An 18,786-nucleotide genomic window follows, 5' to 3' on the forward strand; every position below is an offset into this window, starting at 1 on the left:
GTTTGAAATTCTTTTTAACGGATCCAAAGGCCCTGTTCAGATCTGGTATTGACATGCGTCACACATGATAAGATGGCAAATCACCAGCTCTAATTGCAGAACAGATGCTTAGAGGTCACGTTTAAGATCTGATCACTCAGGCATTAACATCCATCCATGGGATCACAAATGGCCAGCTTTAAGTACACATGTGGACAGTTGCTGAATGTGATCTCAGTCCACATGTGGAGGTGGTCCGGGACAGATTTGTCCACATTCCTTTGGTAGTGTGAACACACAATGAGTCCTGGGTCACATCAAAAACCAAAATATGTATCATCCTTTGAGTCATGACGCAGACTCGACAAACAGCTGTTCTTGGTTCTGATACAGCAGTAGGTGAAGATCCATTAGAGACAGAAGCTGTTTTCTGCCGTTCTTGGTTCTGATACAGCAGTAGGTGAAGATCCATTAGAGACAGAAGCTGTTTTCTGCCGTTCTTGGTTCTGATACAGCAGTAGGTGGAGATCCATTAGAGACAGAAGCTGTTTTCTGCCGTTCTTGGTTCTGATACAGCAGTGGGTGGAGATCCATTAGAGACAGCAGCTGTTTTCTGCCGTTGTTGGTTCTGATGCAGCAGTGGGTGGAGATCCTTTAGAGACAGCAGCTGTTTTCTGCCGTTCTTGGTTCTGATGCAGCAGTGGGTGGAGATCCTTTAGAGACAGCAGCTGTTTTCTGCCGTTCTTGGTTCTGATACAGCAGTAGGTGGAGATCCATTAGAGACAGAAGCTGTTTTCTGCCGTCCTTGGTTCTGATACAGCAGTGGGTGGAGATCCATTAGAGACAGCAGCTGTTTTCTGACGTTCTTGGTTCTGATACAGCAGTAGGTGGAGATCCATTAGAGACAGAAGCTGTTTTCTGCCGTCCTTGGTTCTGATACAGCAGTAGGTGGAGATCCATTAGAGACAGAAGCTGTTTTCTGCTGTTCTTGGTTCTGAAACGTCAGTAGCTAGTATTCTAGTATTACTAGCTAATATTCTACCGCGCCCCAAACGATGTCGCCGTTTATTTGCGTACAGTCCGCAAAACCGAGACCGGATCCCAAGTGGCGGCTGGGGACAAATGTGGAGACGCATTTTAATGCCAGGTTAAAGCCGGCCGCGTACGATGAGGTTGCCCAGGTCGGATGTTTCAGTGCAAGGTTTGAACTGGGCCTCAGACTTTTAGAGCTGGTCTGAGCCAGCGTGAACACACATTGATGGGCCACAGTCTCAGCTTGCATGAGTAGAGTTTAGTGTCAGTGATGTCTGTTCATTACTAATGAGAGCTGAGCTGTTAACTTACTAAATAATAAATAAATCTAAACAAGAATCAACAAATTCAAAAGCGTATATCTGCATGTGGTTAACCTTTTACAGGGCCCTCATTGAAGTACTCGGAAATTCTAAATTTCAACCCTTGAGTGTTATTGTAGGGCATAAATAGACTTTTTCACTTCAAGGTCAATGACGTTACCATATATGTTTACCACTACTTCTTCCTGGTTCTTAATAAAGCAGTTATGCTCAGCGTTCATGTAGAGGTGAACCTTGCAGACCACGTTTGACCCTAATTTGACCAGAGGATGTTGCTTTGGTCTTGTCTGATTGGCTGAGTGAAAACCACATGCTTCTAACTCTCACTGAGAGGGACGGGGACGCAATTTAGTTGAAGTTTGAAGTTGCCAAATGTGGTTCCTCGCCCCATAACGGGTTAATTAGCAGTTAAGTTCTCAGTAATAATATCTGGTGTCTCTATGTACCTAACATGTACCTAACATGGTGGATAAGTGATATGTATGTGTTTGTCCACAGAGGGAAATGCGAGGCAGCATCACCTTCAAAATTGTACCAAGTTACCGGACGCAGGGCTCCTCGTGTGAGGTAACACCTCCTCCTCTTCCTCTTCCTCTTCCTCTTCCTCCTCTGTACTGCTGATTGTCAGCTCCTGATCTGGTTACTAACCGCTCGCCTGGTGTGCTGTGTGTTTGTAACCCAGGTATGTTTGTGTGCGAGTAAAAGGTGTCTCTCTGTGTGTGTGTGTGTGTGTGTGTGTGCGTGTGATTTGCTGTGTTTTCGCTGGGGCGGGGTCAGTTATCCAGCACACCAATTTCACAACCAAGATACCGGAACCTCCCCCCCCTTTTCCCTCCCCCCCCTCCCTCTGGCGCGGGGATGAGCCACACCTCTCCGTGTGATCCCGTCCCACGCCTTGCTCGCCGAAAAACACTCAAAACACACGTGTGCACGCTAGGAGTCGTACAGAAGCATCACGTCGACGAGTCGCTGATCACGTGACAATAACAGCATGGACGCCTCCTAGAAAGAAGACAGGGGAGGAGTTCAGTGGGTGGAAAGATGGAGTCCATATTGCCGTGACATTTCAGTCCTGGAATACAACTAAAGTAAACTACTGCAATGCATCTGAAAAGGCTAACGCTAGCAGAGGAACGGTCTGCAGCGTACAGTATAGTATGTAAATTTAAATCTTTTTAATAGCTTCACTTTTCCATCAAACAGGGACCAAGAGCTTTCCAGGAAATTAGAAACAAGCTCCAGAAAAAACAAAATAATAGGTTCTTTAAGTAGAAACCGGCAATTCAGACTCCAAAACAGCGGTCGTAGAGCTGAGGCGGCAGTAAATCAGGTTTTATTGACTCTTATTGTGGATTTTGGAACGACCAACCCGGCAGATCTAAAAGGTCTTTTAGTAAAAACAGTTACTGTGTGATCTGGAACGTGGCCATGGAAGAAAAAATCTGATATGTAATTAGTTATTTTAGAATGGATTGGATCTAAAACCGGAATAACGTGGTTTGTTCGTGCGGTCGTCTTTATTTAGGCTCAGCTTCAGTGAAGAACCTTTATTTTGAAAAGTCATGCATCCAAACCACTGCAATAAATAACAACCAGGCTCTTTGTTGCTCATTATTTCTGCTCATAATTTGGTTTTATCTCTGCAGAAGCGTCATAAATCAGCTGCCATCTCCTCCATGTCCTAAACACTCTTTTATTGTTGTGATTCCGTCGTAAATCATTCGGTTTGAAAAGCGTTTAGCATCTCTTTAGCTTTCGTTTCGACTCCTGCAGCTGCTGTGTGAGCTCACACACATCCAGCAGCGTGTTAGAGATGACCTCATGGTCTCTGCTGCTCCGGCGGTCGTCCCGTGACGGGCCAGCGCCCCCCCGTGGCGATGTCGGGAGGCGCAGGCCGCTGCTGATTCTGTCTCCCATGTTTTGTTGACGCATTTCATGACGTCAGAGCTGTGGTGGGTCTGCACCCTCTCCATCGTCTGAAGCCGCTGCCTACAAATGTGTGTGTGTGTGTGTCCAGGTGTGTGTGTGTGTGTGTGTGCGCTGCTGACCTGTGTGTCTTATTTCAGAAAGAGTCCCCCACCTCCAGGCAGTCCCCTGCCAATGGCCACTCCAGCATTAACAGTTCTATCTTGGTAAGGACCCCCACCCCCAGAAAACCCCCCACAGACAGACCCACAACCACTCCTCTCTCTCCTCTCTCCTCTCTCCCGTCCGGTGCGTCTCATTTGTGGTATTTTTATTTATTTATTTATTTATTATAATTTTCCGTCAGCTGATCCGCCTGTCCGTGTCCATTCGTCATGAGTCGTGTTTATTCTGTCTCATTATTTCTAGCTGTGCCTCTAGAGGCCGTAGGGTTAGACGTAGGCGGGTCGCGCTGTCGTCGTCCCGCCTCGATCCCTCGTTCATCTGTTTGAGCCAAAGGCCCCCGTGTCCGATATCTCAGTTAACAAATTGGTGTGCCTCACAAAGCCTGCCGCAACACGACACACTAAGGCCTCCAGTGGGTCAACACGGCCCGGGACGCAGGTCCTTTTTTTGTTTTTGTTTTTTTTTTTAGTTTTTCCTGCCGAGGCTCCAGACAGACACTGTGATGCTGCAGCTGCTTCGCTTGCTCTGTGCTTGCTTGGTTGCTCCACAGCCAGATCTGCTGCTTTAACAGATGAAATATGGCGCTCTTCTTCTTCTACTTCTACTTCTACTTCTTCTACTTCTTCTCTTTTCCCAGCTCAGTTTTCCTCCAGAACAGTAGATAGAGTAAAAAATGAACAGTCCGTGCATTTTTATGTATTTATTTGGTATTTCAAGTTTGCTTTCCTTTTATTCTGCACTTTAAAATGAAAAAGAGAGAGTTAACATGAGGCTTTATTTTCTTTCTGTGTGAACGTGAGTTAAAAAAATAAAAGTGCAAGTCAAAAGTGAAACGGGAAGAGAAACGTGGAATTCACAGTTCTCTCACAGGCGCGCATCGTTTGGACCGCCCAACGTTTTGGATGTCCCTTGCAGAGAAACCTGGTGCTTCTTCAAATTCAGAAGACAAACCTTGTGGCACGACGTCTAAAATTATGACCGAAGTCATGTCTGCGGTCATCGACTGCCTCGTCATTGTCGTCTTCTTCTTCTTCTTCCCCTATATAAACGTCTGGTTTTATGTGAATCAAATAACGACTGTTTTCTCCTTCAGCTCTCTCTCTGTTTTCATTTTTTTCATATGTTAAAAGGTAAATCATTTAGTTTTTGCTTTTCAAAATCAATAGTAAAGTCTAAAACTTGAAATACCAAAAATAAAATACACGGGCCGTGAACGTGCATGCCAGAGTCGTGTGTTCTCAGAAAAACAAAGATTCATCTTGAGTGTTTTTAATTCTTTTAGTTTCTTGTTTTAACCACGTCTTCCTGTCATGAATGATTCTCCTCCTCAGGACCTGCCGTCCACCATCCAGCCCAAAGGTCGACAGGTGAATAACACTCGCTCCTCACGCTAATCCAAACGCTTGCTTCCCCTTCCCCCTTTACACACATATGTGTGTGTGTGTGTGTGTCCTGGTTTTCTCCCCCGACCCTTTTTATCTGCTTCACAAAACTCATACAAGTCTTGATTGTTAGTCAGGTCCTTCTTTCAGCCTCTCTGCCCTTTAATAACCCCTCCCCAAGTAGACAAATAGATAAGTAATAAACATCTCACATAGAGGCCGTCACGAGTCCAGCACCAGATCCTAACGATTACAACCTGTCGTTAAAGGCTTTTATTTTGAAAAGTCATAAATTAAAAACCACAGCCCTGCTTCTGATTTTCTTTCTGCTTTGTTTAAACATTTATTAATGCAGATTTTTTTTATTATTATTATTATTTATTCACTCCCGACACTAGTCCTGGTCTGAAGAGCTTGATCTAAAGGCCTGTTAACTGTTCATCAGCCTCTGTCTCATCTCTAAAACCACTTCCTGCTACAGCAGCGATAACGTACCATGTGACCAGACCTCACAGATCACTTTGATTTTGATTAACTGAAGTTATTTGTTCAGTACCTGTTCCAGTCATATCTGGGAGTGTAATTAAGAGAAACATAAAAGAGAGAAAATATGCAAAATACTTTAAATTTAGAAGCTGTTTTTTTGTCGTTTTGATGCCAAACAGCCGTGGTGATTATGGAAACAGTCGGCTGATTAATTCTTCCATCTGTCAGGTCTTTGTCTCAGCCCCTCTCTGTTACATACACTGACACATATTTTAAATCACTGCAGTGAAACGGAAGCCTGCTCTGACTCAGTCTGACTGATATGAACTCAGATCAGTTTCTGTTTTCGTAATTCATCAATACCGAGGTAACAATGGCACAGGCATTGTTGAACCCTGCAGGAGTCCACACATCACCCCCTAACAAACTGACCCCCAGTCAAATATTAATTCAACCAGTTAAAATCTGCTTAAACAGCTGTGAGGACAGATGTTGTGAACAGTAACTACCAACTAAAACGCTGTCGCCGTCGCCTTAATGTCTGTGCACCGTCCTGATGTCGCTCATTTGTTCTGAGATAATCTGACTTTATTCACCTGAAGACATAGTGTCATGGTGAGATGAAAGGAATCCACCAGCAGAGGGCGGTAGAGTCCACAACAGAACATGAACATTTATCAAGCTACACCGATCAGGAGAAGTGAATAACATTGACCATCTTGTGACAGTTCAATGTTCTGCTGGGAAACTTCTGGACCTGGCATTCATTGGTGTGGATGTTACTTAGACATGTAGCACCCACCTAGACCAGACCAGGGACCCCCACCCCATAGCAATGACACTCCTTGATGGCAGCAGACATCCCCAGCAGGATGCAGCCTGACACAGACACACACAGGCCCCTCCCCTCAAAGGCCCCCCCCCCCACTAACACCACAGTACACCCTCAGAAGGCCCATGTCCATTCTCTGATGAGTCACCACAAGGGAGACCTGCACAATATTAGGAAGGAGGTGGTCATAATGTTATGCCTGATTGGTGTATGTTTTAATTCATATGACCAGATACAGTCCAAACACTCAGATGTGTTCTTGTGCTATCGAGGATGCACCAGGCTTGCTACAGACAGTTTTCCCAGAATGCATCTGAAGTAGGCCGTCCTCCTTTTCTCCTGAGTCTGCACTTCAGAGTCAAACTAGTCCAGATCATGTGCACAAGTCCAAAGTCTGCACACCTGTTGCTGATAAGCGCCCACAGTTTCACAACAAACTCTTTATCTCAGTGTCCAGCCACGTGTCTCACAGTTTACTACATGTCAACAGGAAGTGAATAATCTAAAAGCGCGTCCAGGTGTGAACTTACTCTCCGTCCCTTACAAAAAGACGATTTGCGCCTCATTCCTTGCCCCCGTCCCACCGCCATCAACCCCTCCCTCCCCCTCCCGCCAGCCTCGGCCACCATACTTGCTGCTGCTGAGTCATTTGCATAGCCGTTCTGCTGCATGACGTGTGTGATGCTTTCAAATCCTAGATTGTATCCAGACCTCCAATCAAGGACAAAATGTCAGTTAAGGTAAGAGACAAAGACAAAAAACAGCAACGACACTTTCACAGCAACGAGCGACTGCGTGGTTCTAATGCTTTAAAGAGAGTTAATGACTGTTGTTTTGATGTGATGGACACAAACACAATGCCTGTGCCGTAATTACCAGAGTGCTGAGAGGCTCATTAAATAGCCCAGCAGTGTGTGAGTTTATCTCACAGCAGAAAGCCCGTCCCTGGAAACCAGTTTCTAACTTGGCAACGATAAACCCCCATGAGCTCAAACCCCCTCCCTCTGAGAATCCCTCTCTTTTCTTCGGGCCTACGTAGCTGACATCAAATGCAAAATAAAGCCACATTTATCGATCGATCTTTCCATTTCTCTCCGCTGCTTATCCCAAAAGAATACTTCACCTCTGCACCTTCCCCCCCCCCCTACAGATCTACGTGAGGGCCCAGTTTGAATACGACCCCTCCAAAGACGAACTCATCCCCTGCAAAGAGGCCGGCATTCGCTTCCGCGTGGGCGACATCATCCAGATCATATCCAAGGACGACCACAACTGGTGGCAGGGCAAGCTGGAAAACACGAAAAATGGCACCGCGGGCCTCATCCCGTCGCCAGAGCTGCAGGAGTGGTAAGAGAGACGATAGCGGGAAGCCACGACTCCACCGAATCTTTAGGAACTGCTTTCGGCCTCAAGCAGATGCAGATTTCGGCCTCAAGCAACTTCTGCAAAGTGTCTTAAATTCATAGTGACACGATAAAATTAAAACTCCCTTTCTGTTCAGACTTTGCGTCAACATCCATCGAGTTCAGTCTGAACACAGCTGGACAGCTTTAAGCACCTGTGTTCACACCTGGCGTTAAAATTTAAATACGTCTCCAGCCAGCTCTTCAGATCCGATCTCAGTCTTGTGCTTCATGTGTAATTAAACTCCGTCATCATTTGAGGCGCGTTAGAATATCTACAGCTGGTGTCTCTATCAATGGATTTCTACCTACCGTTGTTTCAGAACCAAGAACAGCTGTTTTTTATGACTTTCATTTACCGATCTCCGCCCTGACGTTGCACAAAACTCGGTTTATCGCTCCAACCCTGGAAGCTTCCACCATAATCTCTGGTAATAAAGGGAAATAAAGGCCACACCTGGCTCCTCGTACATCAACTTGATCGGATCAATAATTAACCACATTCCGATTAATGACATAATCACACAGTGTACTCGTGTTGTATAGATTTATTTAGATTAGATGTATTTATCATTTAGCTAACAGCTACAAGGACATGATATTCCAAAAGTCTCAATTTACTAATGAACAGACATCACTTATGTTGCTTTATCCTTTCAGACGTTCATTTATAATTGTGGTTTTGTTTTTCTTCTGCACGAATGCAGCACCCCTGTTGAGTGGGTAGCCTTTAATGTGACCCAGGACTCATTGTGTGTTCACACTACCAAAGAAAGGAGGTCACATGTGTCCCAGACCACCTCCACATGTGGACTGAGACCAGATCTGAGTTCACACCTGGACTTAAAGCTGGCCACTTATGATCTGATTGAACGTGGCCTATGTCTCATATTCCTGCTAGATGTCTTTCTCTACTTAAATCCTTAGAAAGGCCTGAGCTTCATTCCCATTCCATCTATCATCTTCAGGCCTATAGGCGATGCTGTTGATAAATACTCGATTTATAAGACAGACAGTCCTTCTCACTTCACGAGAAAAGGTTCTACTTTCTCTATCAGCTATAGGAACTGTGTCAAATGTGGGGTTGACCCGACGTCCGAGTGGTCAGGACACAAACCACATGGCTGCATATCCTCTGAGCCAAAAAATATCATTTGTGGTCGTGGGGGGGGAATAAATCTGTGAAACTAATCAGCAGTGTTTGGCACTTCAGGCCTCACCTCAAACCTTCCTGTACTTTTGAGAAGTAATACCCTTCAAGCGGGGGCTTTTTGTAAAACGATCTCCTTGACTCTCTGGCAGGAACACGACCACTGCCTTCCTCAAAAGATTTAAGGGAAAGTTTCTGTGATAGAATCATGACTCAGGTTGCAGACACAGCTTCTTCACAGCTATAACTCTACTTCCTCTACTGCAAAACCCACTAAACTCTTTTGCTTTGTGTGTGTCCCATCCCAGGCGAGTGGCGTGCATCGCTATGGAGAAGACCAAGCAGGAGCAGCAGGCCAGCTGCACCTGGTTTGGCAAGAAGAAGAAGCAGTACAAAGACAAGTATTTGGCAAAGCACAACGCAGGTACGCCACAAACACACACACATTAGATCTGTGTCCACATGCATGTGCACATCACTTCCTGTGCATGCATTTGGTGGGACTGTGAGCATGTGTGTGTCCGTGTGTTTGTGTATGTGGAAACCAGATCTTAAACCAGTAGCGTTCATGTACAGGAGGAGCTGCCAGTGTAGCAGAAATCTTATACGGAGATACTGCCACCAGGCTCGAGCCAGCGGATGTCTGCATTTTTAGTTTTAAACTGCATCGGAGGACAAGCATGCAGCGATCTGTCTTACTATTCGTCTCGTCAGTGAACACGTGACGGCGCAGAAGAAGCATATTTGCGTATTTGCAGCTGGTATGTTTGGCCGCGTCAGAACGCTGACGTAACAGAAAGATTCACGACTCGGATGTCGCTGCCGTGTGTCCGGTTGTGTGAGCGGGCGGTAAAAAGTCCTCACGTGTGTTCGCAATCAGAGCTGCTGAGTTTACTCTGCAGGAAAAAAGCTGAGGAGGGCTTGGGTTTAATGCTGAGACAGAGGGCTGGATGGTGTGTTTTGTTTTCTTATCTGCAAATTTGTGAAGAATATTCACCTTTTCATGTTTCTCCCTCATAGCAGAATAATCTAGGTGATTGATTTGATTTATAAACCGGTCTTCAGGTGTTTTATAAGCTGTTGATAGTGGAGAGATCTGTGCCCAAAGGTTAATGGGATGTGGACGAGGAAACCTGCAGCTCTGATGATTGTGTGCATGTGAATGTCTGTCGACCCACGTACCTCAACACCCCAGCTGACACATCGGTGTCCACAAATGTTCATTTAAACATCAGGATTGATGTAAATACAAGCTCTGACTGGACATTAAGAGATTAGTTCCTGCTGTGGCTGGAAAAAGTTCCTTGTTTTGTGCAAAAAAAAAAAAAATTTTTCAAAAATGGACATACACGCACATGTGGCGAAAAGAGACAAATACAGTTGACATAAATATAGTTTCCACTTTAGTTCCTACCACCAAATCCATCATGACAGTAGGCTCGGAGCGTCGGGTGAACCCAGATGGAGCTACCTCCGTCCTTACACTATCAATATTATCATGATCTGCACATCCCTCATCTGGCATCGGTAATATGCAAGAAGGTTACCATGGCAACCGGAGCCTGGAACGTCCACTAGAGACCGATCTAGTTGATCTGAAGCTTCAAAGAGACTTCAGTCGTCCAAATTACGTGGGTCTTTTCCAAAGTTTGAGTTTTGATTTCTGTATGTTTCTCTGGCTTAAAAAAAAGAATCATCTGAAGAATAATTTTTTTTTTGCACAGAATCAGGGTTTTGCCTCCCATAAATGTCACTGACCCTTCTTTAGGAAGTGATCTTTAATGTCCAGCGTGAACAGTAGGAATAAAAACATGTCTCAAAGTCCTTGCCTGAATATTTTAGAGCATGTGACACAGAGCGCAGTAGTGAATGCATGTTATCAAGAGTCATTTATGTGTTTAACTGACTTCACCACATCTTCATTCATCCATCAGACAGAAGGTTTATGATTTAGTTTCAGTTGATTATTTTCTGGGAATTCTCATGAAAGTCTGAGAAAAATCTGTTTTTTTTTGCTTGCTTCCTAAAATCCAACGTTAATAAGTCAAAAACTGATTAAAGTATATCACAGAGGATCGGACAGTTCTGTATTTTAAATAAATAAATAAGAACTTCGTGATTTCTGTGATTTAGAAACACGTCACTGCTTGTTCCGGAATATGTATCATCTCCCCAAGTCGTGACGCACACATGACAAACAGCTGTTTGTGGTTCTTCAGCTGTATTCTGCTGTTCTTGGTTCTGAATCAGCAGTAGGTAGAGATCCATTAGAGACTTCAGCTGTATTCTGCCGTTCTTGGTTCTGAAACGTAAGTAGCTAGAGATCCGTTAGAGACAGCAGCTGTATTCTACCGTTCTTGGTTCTGAAACAGCAGTAGGTAGAGATCAGTTAAAGACACCAGCTGCATTCTACGGTTCTTGGTTCTGAAACAGCAGTAGGTAGAGATTCATTAGAGACAGCAGCTGTATTCTACCATTCTTGGTTCTGAAACAGCACTAGGTAGAGATCAGTTAAAGACATCAGCTGCATTCTACCGTTCTTGGTTCTGAAACAGCAGTAGGTTGAGATCCGTTAGAGACAGCAGCTGTATTCTACCGTTCTTGGTTCTGAAACAGCACTAGGTAGAGATCAGTTAAAGACATCAGCTGCATTCTACCGTTCTTGGTTCTGAAACAGCAGTAGGTAGAGATCCGTTAGAGACAGCAGCTGTATTCTACCATTCTTGGTCCTGAAACAGCAGTAGGTAGAGATCCGTTAGAGACATCAGCTGTTATAATAATCTACTGCGCCCTAAATGATGTCGGGAGTTTAATTACATGTAGAGCTCAAAACTGAGATCAGATCAGATTGCAAAGTCTGAACAGGGCCACAGAGGAAACACAAATAACTACGACCAAATGATGTCGGTGTTTATTTACATTCAGAGCGGAAAACTGAGATCAGATCTCAAGTGCTGGCTGGGGATGCACATGGAGACTCATTTTAATGCCAGGTGTGACTATTTCATCATTTATAGAACAAAATATCAGTTTTCCCAGAAAATAATCCTATTTTTAATTTTTTTATCCCGACTACTCCCAGTCTGCTGCAGATGACTCCGTTTACCATCACTGTTCTCTACATCTCACACAGTGATGTAGCGCTGTCAGTGAGAATCTGCAGCAACGACAGTATATTGTCTGAGTTCACCTCCGCTGTCGGCGCTGTGCTGCCTCACAGCTGTCGTATCTTGCTGTTTGTGTGTAACGTTGTGTAATTCTGCTGTTGTAACCGAACCATGTTATGACCCCTCCTGTTCATCTCTCTCGCTTTCTCCTACTGAACGGCCTCTCTGCATGTAAGTAACAACCAGTGACAGCAACCAGCTCTCCTTCTTCTTCTGTTTATTTGACTGTAGATGAACTCAGCTGTCACTGTCAGAGTTTCACTTTTGTTTCTGTTGTCTTAAACAACAGGAGGCTGAGACAAAACTGAAACCTCGTAGCTCAGTTTTGTGTTTTAGACACTTGTGTGATGTGATGTTTTCTGATCCTCACGTCGTCAGTGGCTCCACTAACGTAAACAGCAGCCAAACACTGAGGCCTCTGATATTAACTAGTCCTGCTGAACCCAGTGACTTGTGGGTATTGTATTTCGTTCGTCAGCGCCCTGAGATGGCGGCTGCAGGGAGGCTCATGTTTCAGACGCTGAGAACACATTGTACAGTAAACGACTCTGATGTAACATGTGACACACTCTGCAGGGCAGACTAAAGACAACCTGCAATCTCTCTGGTTTACTCTGGCCTCTGCTTAGACTCTGCCACACAGTTAGACTGTCTGATTTGTTCTGCAAGCTCTGTGCATGAAGTCAAAAGTTACCTGGTGTCACGTATTTACTAGAAATAGTTTAATGATCTCCAGGAATGATCAGGGATTAGGAATTACAGGGATCGTAAAGACATAAACATAAACTTTTCTGTATTAATGCAAGTACATTTCACTGTGCTGATCGAGCAAAGTTGTTCTTTTATGCAACAAACACTAGATTTTCCATTGAGACATTTAGACATTGAGTCTTCATTTAATCTGAGTGCACAGAGGATTATTTCAAACTAAATAATTGCAGATTATTAGTATTTGGCACATTTTGCACATGTTTTTTTTTTTGGTTAGTGTTTCATTTAATTGATTTCAGTTTATTGCAGTTTTATTGATTATCTTATTATTATTGTAAACATTTAGTATATTTAGTATATAGATTTCTCCACCATTATAGATTATGTATGTTATGCTGAGTGCTTGTACATTGCTGCAGCAACATTGAAATTTCCCACTTCAGGATTAATAAAGTATCTTTTTATCTATTTTAACAAATCTGAACATATTGAATTATCATTAAATTTAATGTTGAGCATTAGCGACTAACTGAAGTCATAAAAAAACTCAAAGATTTAGTTCCCGGTCTGTGATCAGAGGCTGCTCCTGTTACCTGTGTGTTGGCGTAATAAAAAACAGCAGTAGGTAGAGATCCGTTAGAGACAGCAGCTGTATTGTACCGTTATTGGTTCTGAAACAGCAGTAGGTAGAGATCCCTTAGAAACTTAAGTTATATTCTACTGTTCTTGGTTCTGAAATAGCAGTAGGTAGAGATCCCTTAGAGACTTAAGTTGTATTCTACCGTTCTTGGTTCTGAAATAGCAGTAGGTAGAGATCCCTTAGAGACTTAAGCTGTATTCTACCGTTCTTGGTTCTGAAATAGTAGTAGGTAGAGATCCGTTAGAGACAGCAGCTGTATTGTACCGTTCTTAGTTCTGAAACAACAGTAGGTAGAGATCCATTAGAGACATCAGCTGTATTCTTTTTAGTATATAAATCTGCTTCCCCTTACGTTCACCACATAGTTCCCAGATGCGTCTCCTTAGCCCACCTTGTTGCCGTCACACTCTCTAGAGCTCCCTGGCTGTTGTTTTATGTAATGCTGTTGTTTCACTCCTCTCCACCGTCATCTTCATCTGCTCCTTTCTTCCCCTTCTCTCGCCTCCAGTGTTTGACCAACTAGATCTGGTCACGTACGAGGAGGTCGTGAAGCTTCCGGCGTTCAAGAGGAAAACGCTTGTTCTGTTAGGTGAGTGTAGCGGTAAGAAATGTCTTTCTTTGTAACTGACCTCAACGACTGACTGATTAACTGTGTGTGTGTCTTCGTCAGGCGCTCACGGAGTCGGCAGAAGACACATCAAGAACACACTCATAACCAAACACCCCGACAGATTCGCCTACCCCATCCCACGTAAGACACCACAGAAAAGTCCTCTCAGAGTTCCTACGCATCGGTGAAACTTAAGCCCTCACTTCCAGCTTCTGATTACCCACAGACACAACCAGACCTCCGAAGAATGACGAGGAGAACGGGAAGAACTACTACTTCGTTTCACACGACCACATGATGCAGGACATCAGCAACAACGAGTACCTGGAGTACGGCAGCCACGAGGACGCCATGTACGGGACGCGACTGGAGACCATCCGGAAGATCCACCAGCAGGGGCTCGTGGCTATACTGGACGTAGAACCTCAGGTGTGTGTTTGTGTGTATTTGCGACGGCCGTTGTGCATTCATGTGGAACGTCCAGACCTCTTAATACCTGTCCTCCATCAGGCCCTGAAGGTCCTGCGGACGGCGGAGTTCGCCCCGTACGTTGTGTTTATAGCGGCGCCAACCATCACGCCAGGCATCAATGAGGTAAGATCATCTGTCTTATCATTCATTAAAACACCAGCACAGATCTAAAAGGCTGGTTCAAACTACTATTATAATTTCTGAGCAAGCAATTTTCTCGTAATACATTTTAGAAAGAAATCTATGAATGTAAAGCTGGATCCATGTAGGTTTTATAAACTAAAAAAGATATAGTTAAAGGAAATACTTAAAGGACCAGCATGTAGGATGTAGTGACATCTGCTGGTGAGGTTGAGCATTGCAACTAACAACAGTAGGACAGTCCTACTAAACCAATTAGAGCCATTTATTTGTAAACTAATTCAACTCCGCTTCACTGCTTCATGACTACTCTTACTCTTCTGTCCATCACTCCATAAAGCCCCGCCCCCAAACGATTTTGATTGGCCAGGCATATCTTTGCTGGAGCAGAATCAGTTCCCAACAGAGAGACTCCAGATCAGCCTTTTTGTCGCAAAAAAAAAGTAAAAGTTAAAAGTTGAAATCAGTAAATTGGAATTTTTTCTCCTTACAATAAAAACTAAACAATAATTAAACTATCAGAACTGTATAAAGTATTTAATCTTAAATGTTCTACTCATTTAAACAAACACAAGATATCAAACAGACGATGTGGTGGTTTGTTCACTGTCCTCCATCATCCTCACTCGTTTGTTTTGTCTCTCCTTCGTCTCTGCACTCGTTTATTCCTGCACGCCGTCGTGTGTGTGTGTGTGTGTGTGTGTTTGGCGCCGACTCAGATGCCCAGGTGGTGTCGAACGCTGCCAGTAAGTAAAACCCGACGGAGCGGAGGCTGTGTAGCGTAGCGTTATTTTTAAATGAGTGAATTCCCCTTCCATCAGCTCCATATGGTTCTAGTGGTTAGTGTCGCCGTCTGTTTTTTCCCCTCTCGCTTCCTCCTCTGCTGAGTCAAGGCCCCTACACACTGTGAGTTTAACGTCATGTCAGAGTACAGCCAGTAAATAAGTGGAAATTGAGAGTTACGCCCACCAGGCTGCAGCTTCTGAGGTGTTTATCAATATGCGCTCTTGTCTATTCTTGTGCGCATTTCACACCATCAACTACGCTGCTACAAGTTCCGCAATTACAACCAAATTCTCAAGACCCAAGTTTGCATATTTGGTTTTGAATAAGGCCAAGAGTACCAAAAACTGCAGTTCCTCTAATGTCCACTAGATGCTAGCAACGAAAATGAGTCATTCCTCATAGAGCTCCATCTTAAAATGAATTATTTTGAACAGTTTTGGTCTCTGTGGCTAATTCCTTCATTAATGCATATTTAAACTAAATGATATTAAGGCTTAAAGTTATGACTCGTGAAGGGTGTGGCTGTTTTGAGTGACAGGTGAGAGTCCTCTCAGGCGGCTTGCTGTCTTTTTTCGATGTCATCCACCACTTTGGCGTCTTTTGAATTTGTTTAGGTGGAGTCAAGATGGCGACGGTCAGAGACGCCACGCTGAGCTTCAAAACCACAGATTTGATCAGTTTCAGCGGCATTATTAATTAATTCTGCTTATCGATCAAATTCTGTGTCAATGGAAAAACGAAAATATGCTAACTGTGCTAATCGCTTAAAGCTCCTCACAGTTTCAGAGATTGTTGTCGTGTCGTGAGCTTCGTCTAGATCAGTTTTTGACGCTCGCTCCTACTTAGATCTGACATCAGGGAGGTTTCATTAACCTTTATTTATAATCTATGATGTCTGTATCACGCAGTATTTAGGGGCCTTCTCCAGTCCACTACATGTCCCTTCTGTTGCCTTCATCAGTGTCTAACAGTGTCCTCCTCCTCCTCCTCCTCCTCCTCGTCCAGGACGAGTCTCTGCAGCGGCTTCAGAAAGAGTCGGAGATCCTGCAGAAGACGTACGCCCACTACTTCGACCAGACCATCATCAACAACGAGATCGACGAGACCATCAGGCACCTGGAGGAGTCCATCGAGCTGGTGTGCACCACCAGCCAGTGGGTCCCCGTGTCCTGGGTCTACTGACCTGCACCGCCCCCCACCCCTGCCTCCTCCTCCTCCTCCTCCTCCTCCTCCTCCTCCTCCTCCTCCACCTCCTTCACATTTACTCTCTTTGCTCCTCAAAAACAAGATGAAACTGTTAACACAAACCGAAGCCTCTCTCTCTCTCTGTCTCTCTTTCTCTACACTGCACTTGATCTCAGCGTTACTGTGAAAGCCACCACAGCATTCAACCGAACTCCTCCAGCGCTGCACCCACGACCTGCAGCAGCAGCCGACTGCCGGACTGTCGCCCCCCTTGCAGACGAACTAGTCATAGTGTTGTATAAAAACCAGAGTTAAAAAAAAAAAAAAAAAAAAGTGAATATTGTCATGTCCGTAGCTAGGAGGCAACATTTTTGTAGATGTTTGTTTTAAAGAGACAGTACCGCCGTCCCGTCCTCTCATGTCGGTGCACCGCTAGCCCTCCACCACCTCCGCCACGCTCCCGCCACACCGTATAGTCCCGTTGGTTGTCGTAAACCACCTGTAAAGAGACGCTCGGTGATATTCCGTCTAAAAAGCACACTGCGATGTTTTCTCACCTGTAGATCATGTCATTATTTATTCACCCCCGTTCGTTTTCCCGCGTCGCGTTTCCTCTCATCCGTCCACGGTGTTAGCGCTCGGTACTCGTGCACCTCTCAGCCCGCCGCGTACTGTCTCTTCTAAATAAATCCATAAATGTTTTAGAGATTTGAATGAGGTTATCATGCATGTGGACATTTGCAAGCTTCCATGCTGTCAGTCGGTCAGTGCCCCCCCCTCCACCCCACCTCTCACCTCCACCCCTCTCCCCGTGTCCCCTCTCTGGAAACCTCCGAGAAAGAAAAGAAGACAAATACATATATATATTAAAAGAAGAAGAAGAAAAACATTCCAGCTGTATGGACGCCTGAACTCAAATGAACCATCAGTGACGGAGCCGCAGACGTTGACCTGACACCTATGCACATCCCTTGCATTTCGGGTGACATTTCTAAAAAATAAAAATAAAAAAAAACTGATTTATAGAAAGATCAACCATGTCAGTGAGATGTGTTTGTAAGAAGAAAAAAAAAGAATAATAATAAAAGTCTTGATTTTTTTTTTTCTCTTTTTGATTTGTCATGCATTAAAAAATAATAATAATAATAACTGATGATAACTCATTTGCCATTTCAGAAAATGTGATGTCCAAGAGTATTTGGTGTTTCAAATCAAGTCAAAAAATCAAGATGAACTGATGCTGATTTTTATTCTGTAACTGTCTGCAAAGCAAGCGTCCCACTTTGACTTTCTGCAAACGTTGCAAAGGGAAGAGGAGGCAGCGCGCTCGGCCGAGTAATAACCACATGAACTGACGTGCAACTGCACCCTTGTGTAAATGACTCTGCAAAATGATAAAAGTTCTTCAGTATGAACGATTTTCTAAATATATTTACTTTTCTGTGTTGGAAAAATGAACCGTTGAGTGGCTCGTCATTTATTCTTCTTTCCAGCTTTCTGCTAAAATCCAGGTTATTAAAAAAAGTTCTTAAAAAGACTTTTAGGCTGATTAAAGTCACACACTGAATGCAAACTGCCTTTAGTGATTTCAGTCGATGCTGGTAAAGTGATTAAAACCGAGCAGAACCTGAATGCTGTGTTTTACTGCTACATAATCCCATAGAATTAACATCCGAAAAAAAAAGAGGACGGCTGTGTTTTGTTTATCTTTTTATAAAATATGGATTTAAAATCAGAAGATGAAAATGACCGTGTCCCCTCAGCGACAGGTGCAGCGGCTGATTTAACTACTCATGTCAAGTGCTGTTAAAGAGAAGCTGAGGACCAGAGAGCGTTAAAGACGGGCCTAAAATATGTACGAACATCAAAACATTTCTTTCCTGTTTAGTTTTTGGAATTAAAAAGTAACCGTGCATGAACATTTAAACGTTTGTTTTCTGCGCGCAATATTTAAATCATGCAACAGATGGCCAATTATTTTTAGACAACTGTACAAATGTGTACAGATTTAAACTACATTTATATGCACTTTAGATTTTTTCAAGATCTAACTATATAATATAATATATTAAATTAGGAAAATAAGAAAGGATAGTAGCCATATTTTTATTTTATCCCCAAAAAAGTTATGGTTAAAATAATAAATATGGACTGTGAAGCCACATCCAAACACAGGAAATTTAATTTAAAAAATTTAATTACTACAACTTTCCTCCAGTTTGGATGTAAAAACCCTCAAATTTCAGTGTCCACACATATAAATCTTTTAAATATTTACTCAATTTATCAATCAGCAGACAAAAAAATGGCTCATTAGATCATTTTGTCTTGAATTTATAATTGTTTTTTTAAGTTTCTTTAGCTTCTTTTTGGCTAGCGGAAGTTCACACAGTGACA

At 43.6% G+C, this 18,786-nt stretch overlaps 1 protein-coding gene across 7 annotated transcripts in view; it reads left to right on the plus strand.

The window, feature by feature from the left end:
• caska (calcium/calmodulin-dependent serine protein kinase a) overlaps positions 1 to 17,847 on the plus strand; it is a 151,607-nt gene extending 133,760 nt beyond the window's left edge. For 2 of the 7 annotated variants that reach the window (XM_084545075.1, XM_084545077.1), the window contains 11 exons: positions 1,833 to 1,901; positions 3,401 to 3,466; positions 4,757 to 4,792; positions 6,824 to 6,865; positions 7,276 to 7,472; positions 8,987 to 9,102; positions 13,705 to 13,785; positions 13,867 to 13,947; positions 14,033 to 14,235; positions 14,317 to 14,400; positions 16,210 to 17,847. In XM_084545075.1, coding sequence (XP_084401201.1) covers positions 1,833 to 1,901; positions 3,401 to 3,466; positions 4,757 to 4,792; positions 6,824 to 6,865; positions 7,276 to 7,472; positions 8,987 to 9,102; positions 13,705 to 13,785; positions 13,867 to 13,947; positions 14,033 to 14,235; positions 14,317 to 14,400; positions 16,210 to 16,386 — 1,152 coding nt within the window. In that variant the 3' untranslated portion in view covers positions 16,387 to 17,847. The remainder of the gene's footprint in view (positions 1 to 1,832; positions 1,902 to 3,400; positions 3,467 to 4,756; positions 4,793 to 6,823; positions 6,866 to 7,275; positions 7,473 to 8,986; positions 9,103 to 13,704; positions 13,786 to 13,866; positions 13,948 to 14,032; positions 14,236 to 14,316; positions 14,401 to 16,209) is intronic. The other 5 variants (XM_084545076.1, XM_084545079.1, XM_084545080.1 and 2 more) reach the window with 3 other exon arrangements.
• Positions 17,848 to 18,786: the final 939 nt, after the last annotated feature.

This window comes from Chelon labrosus (assembly GCF_963514085.1).
Source record: "Chelon labrosus genome assembly, chromosome: 5".
Lineage (NCBI taxonomy): Eukaryota > Metazoa > Chordata > Actinopteri > Mugiliformes > Mugilidae > Chelon > Chelon labrosus.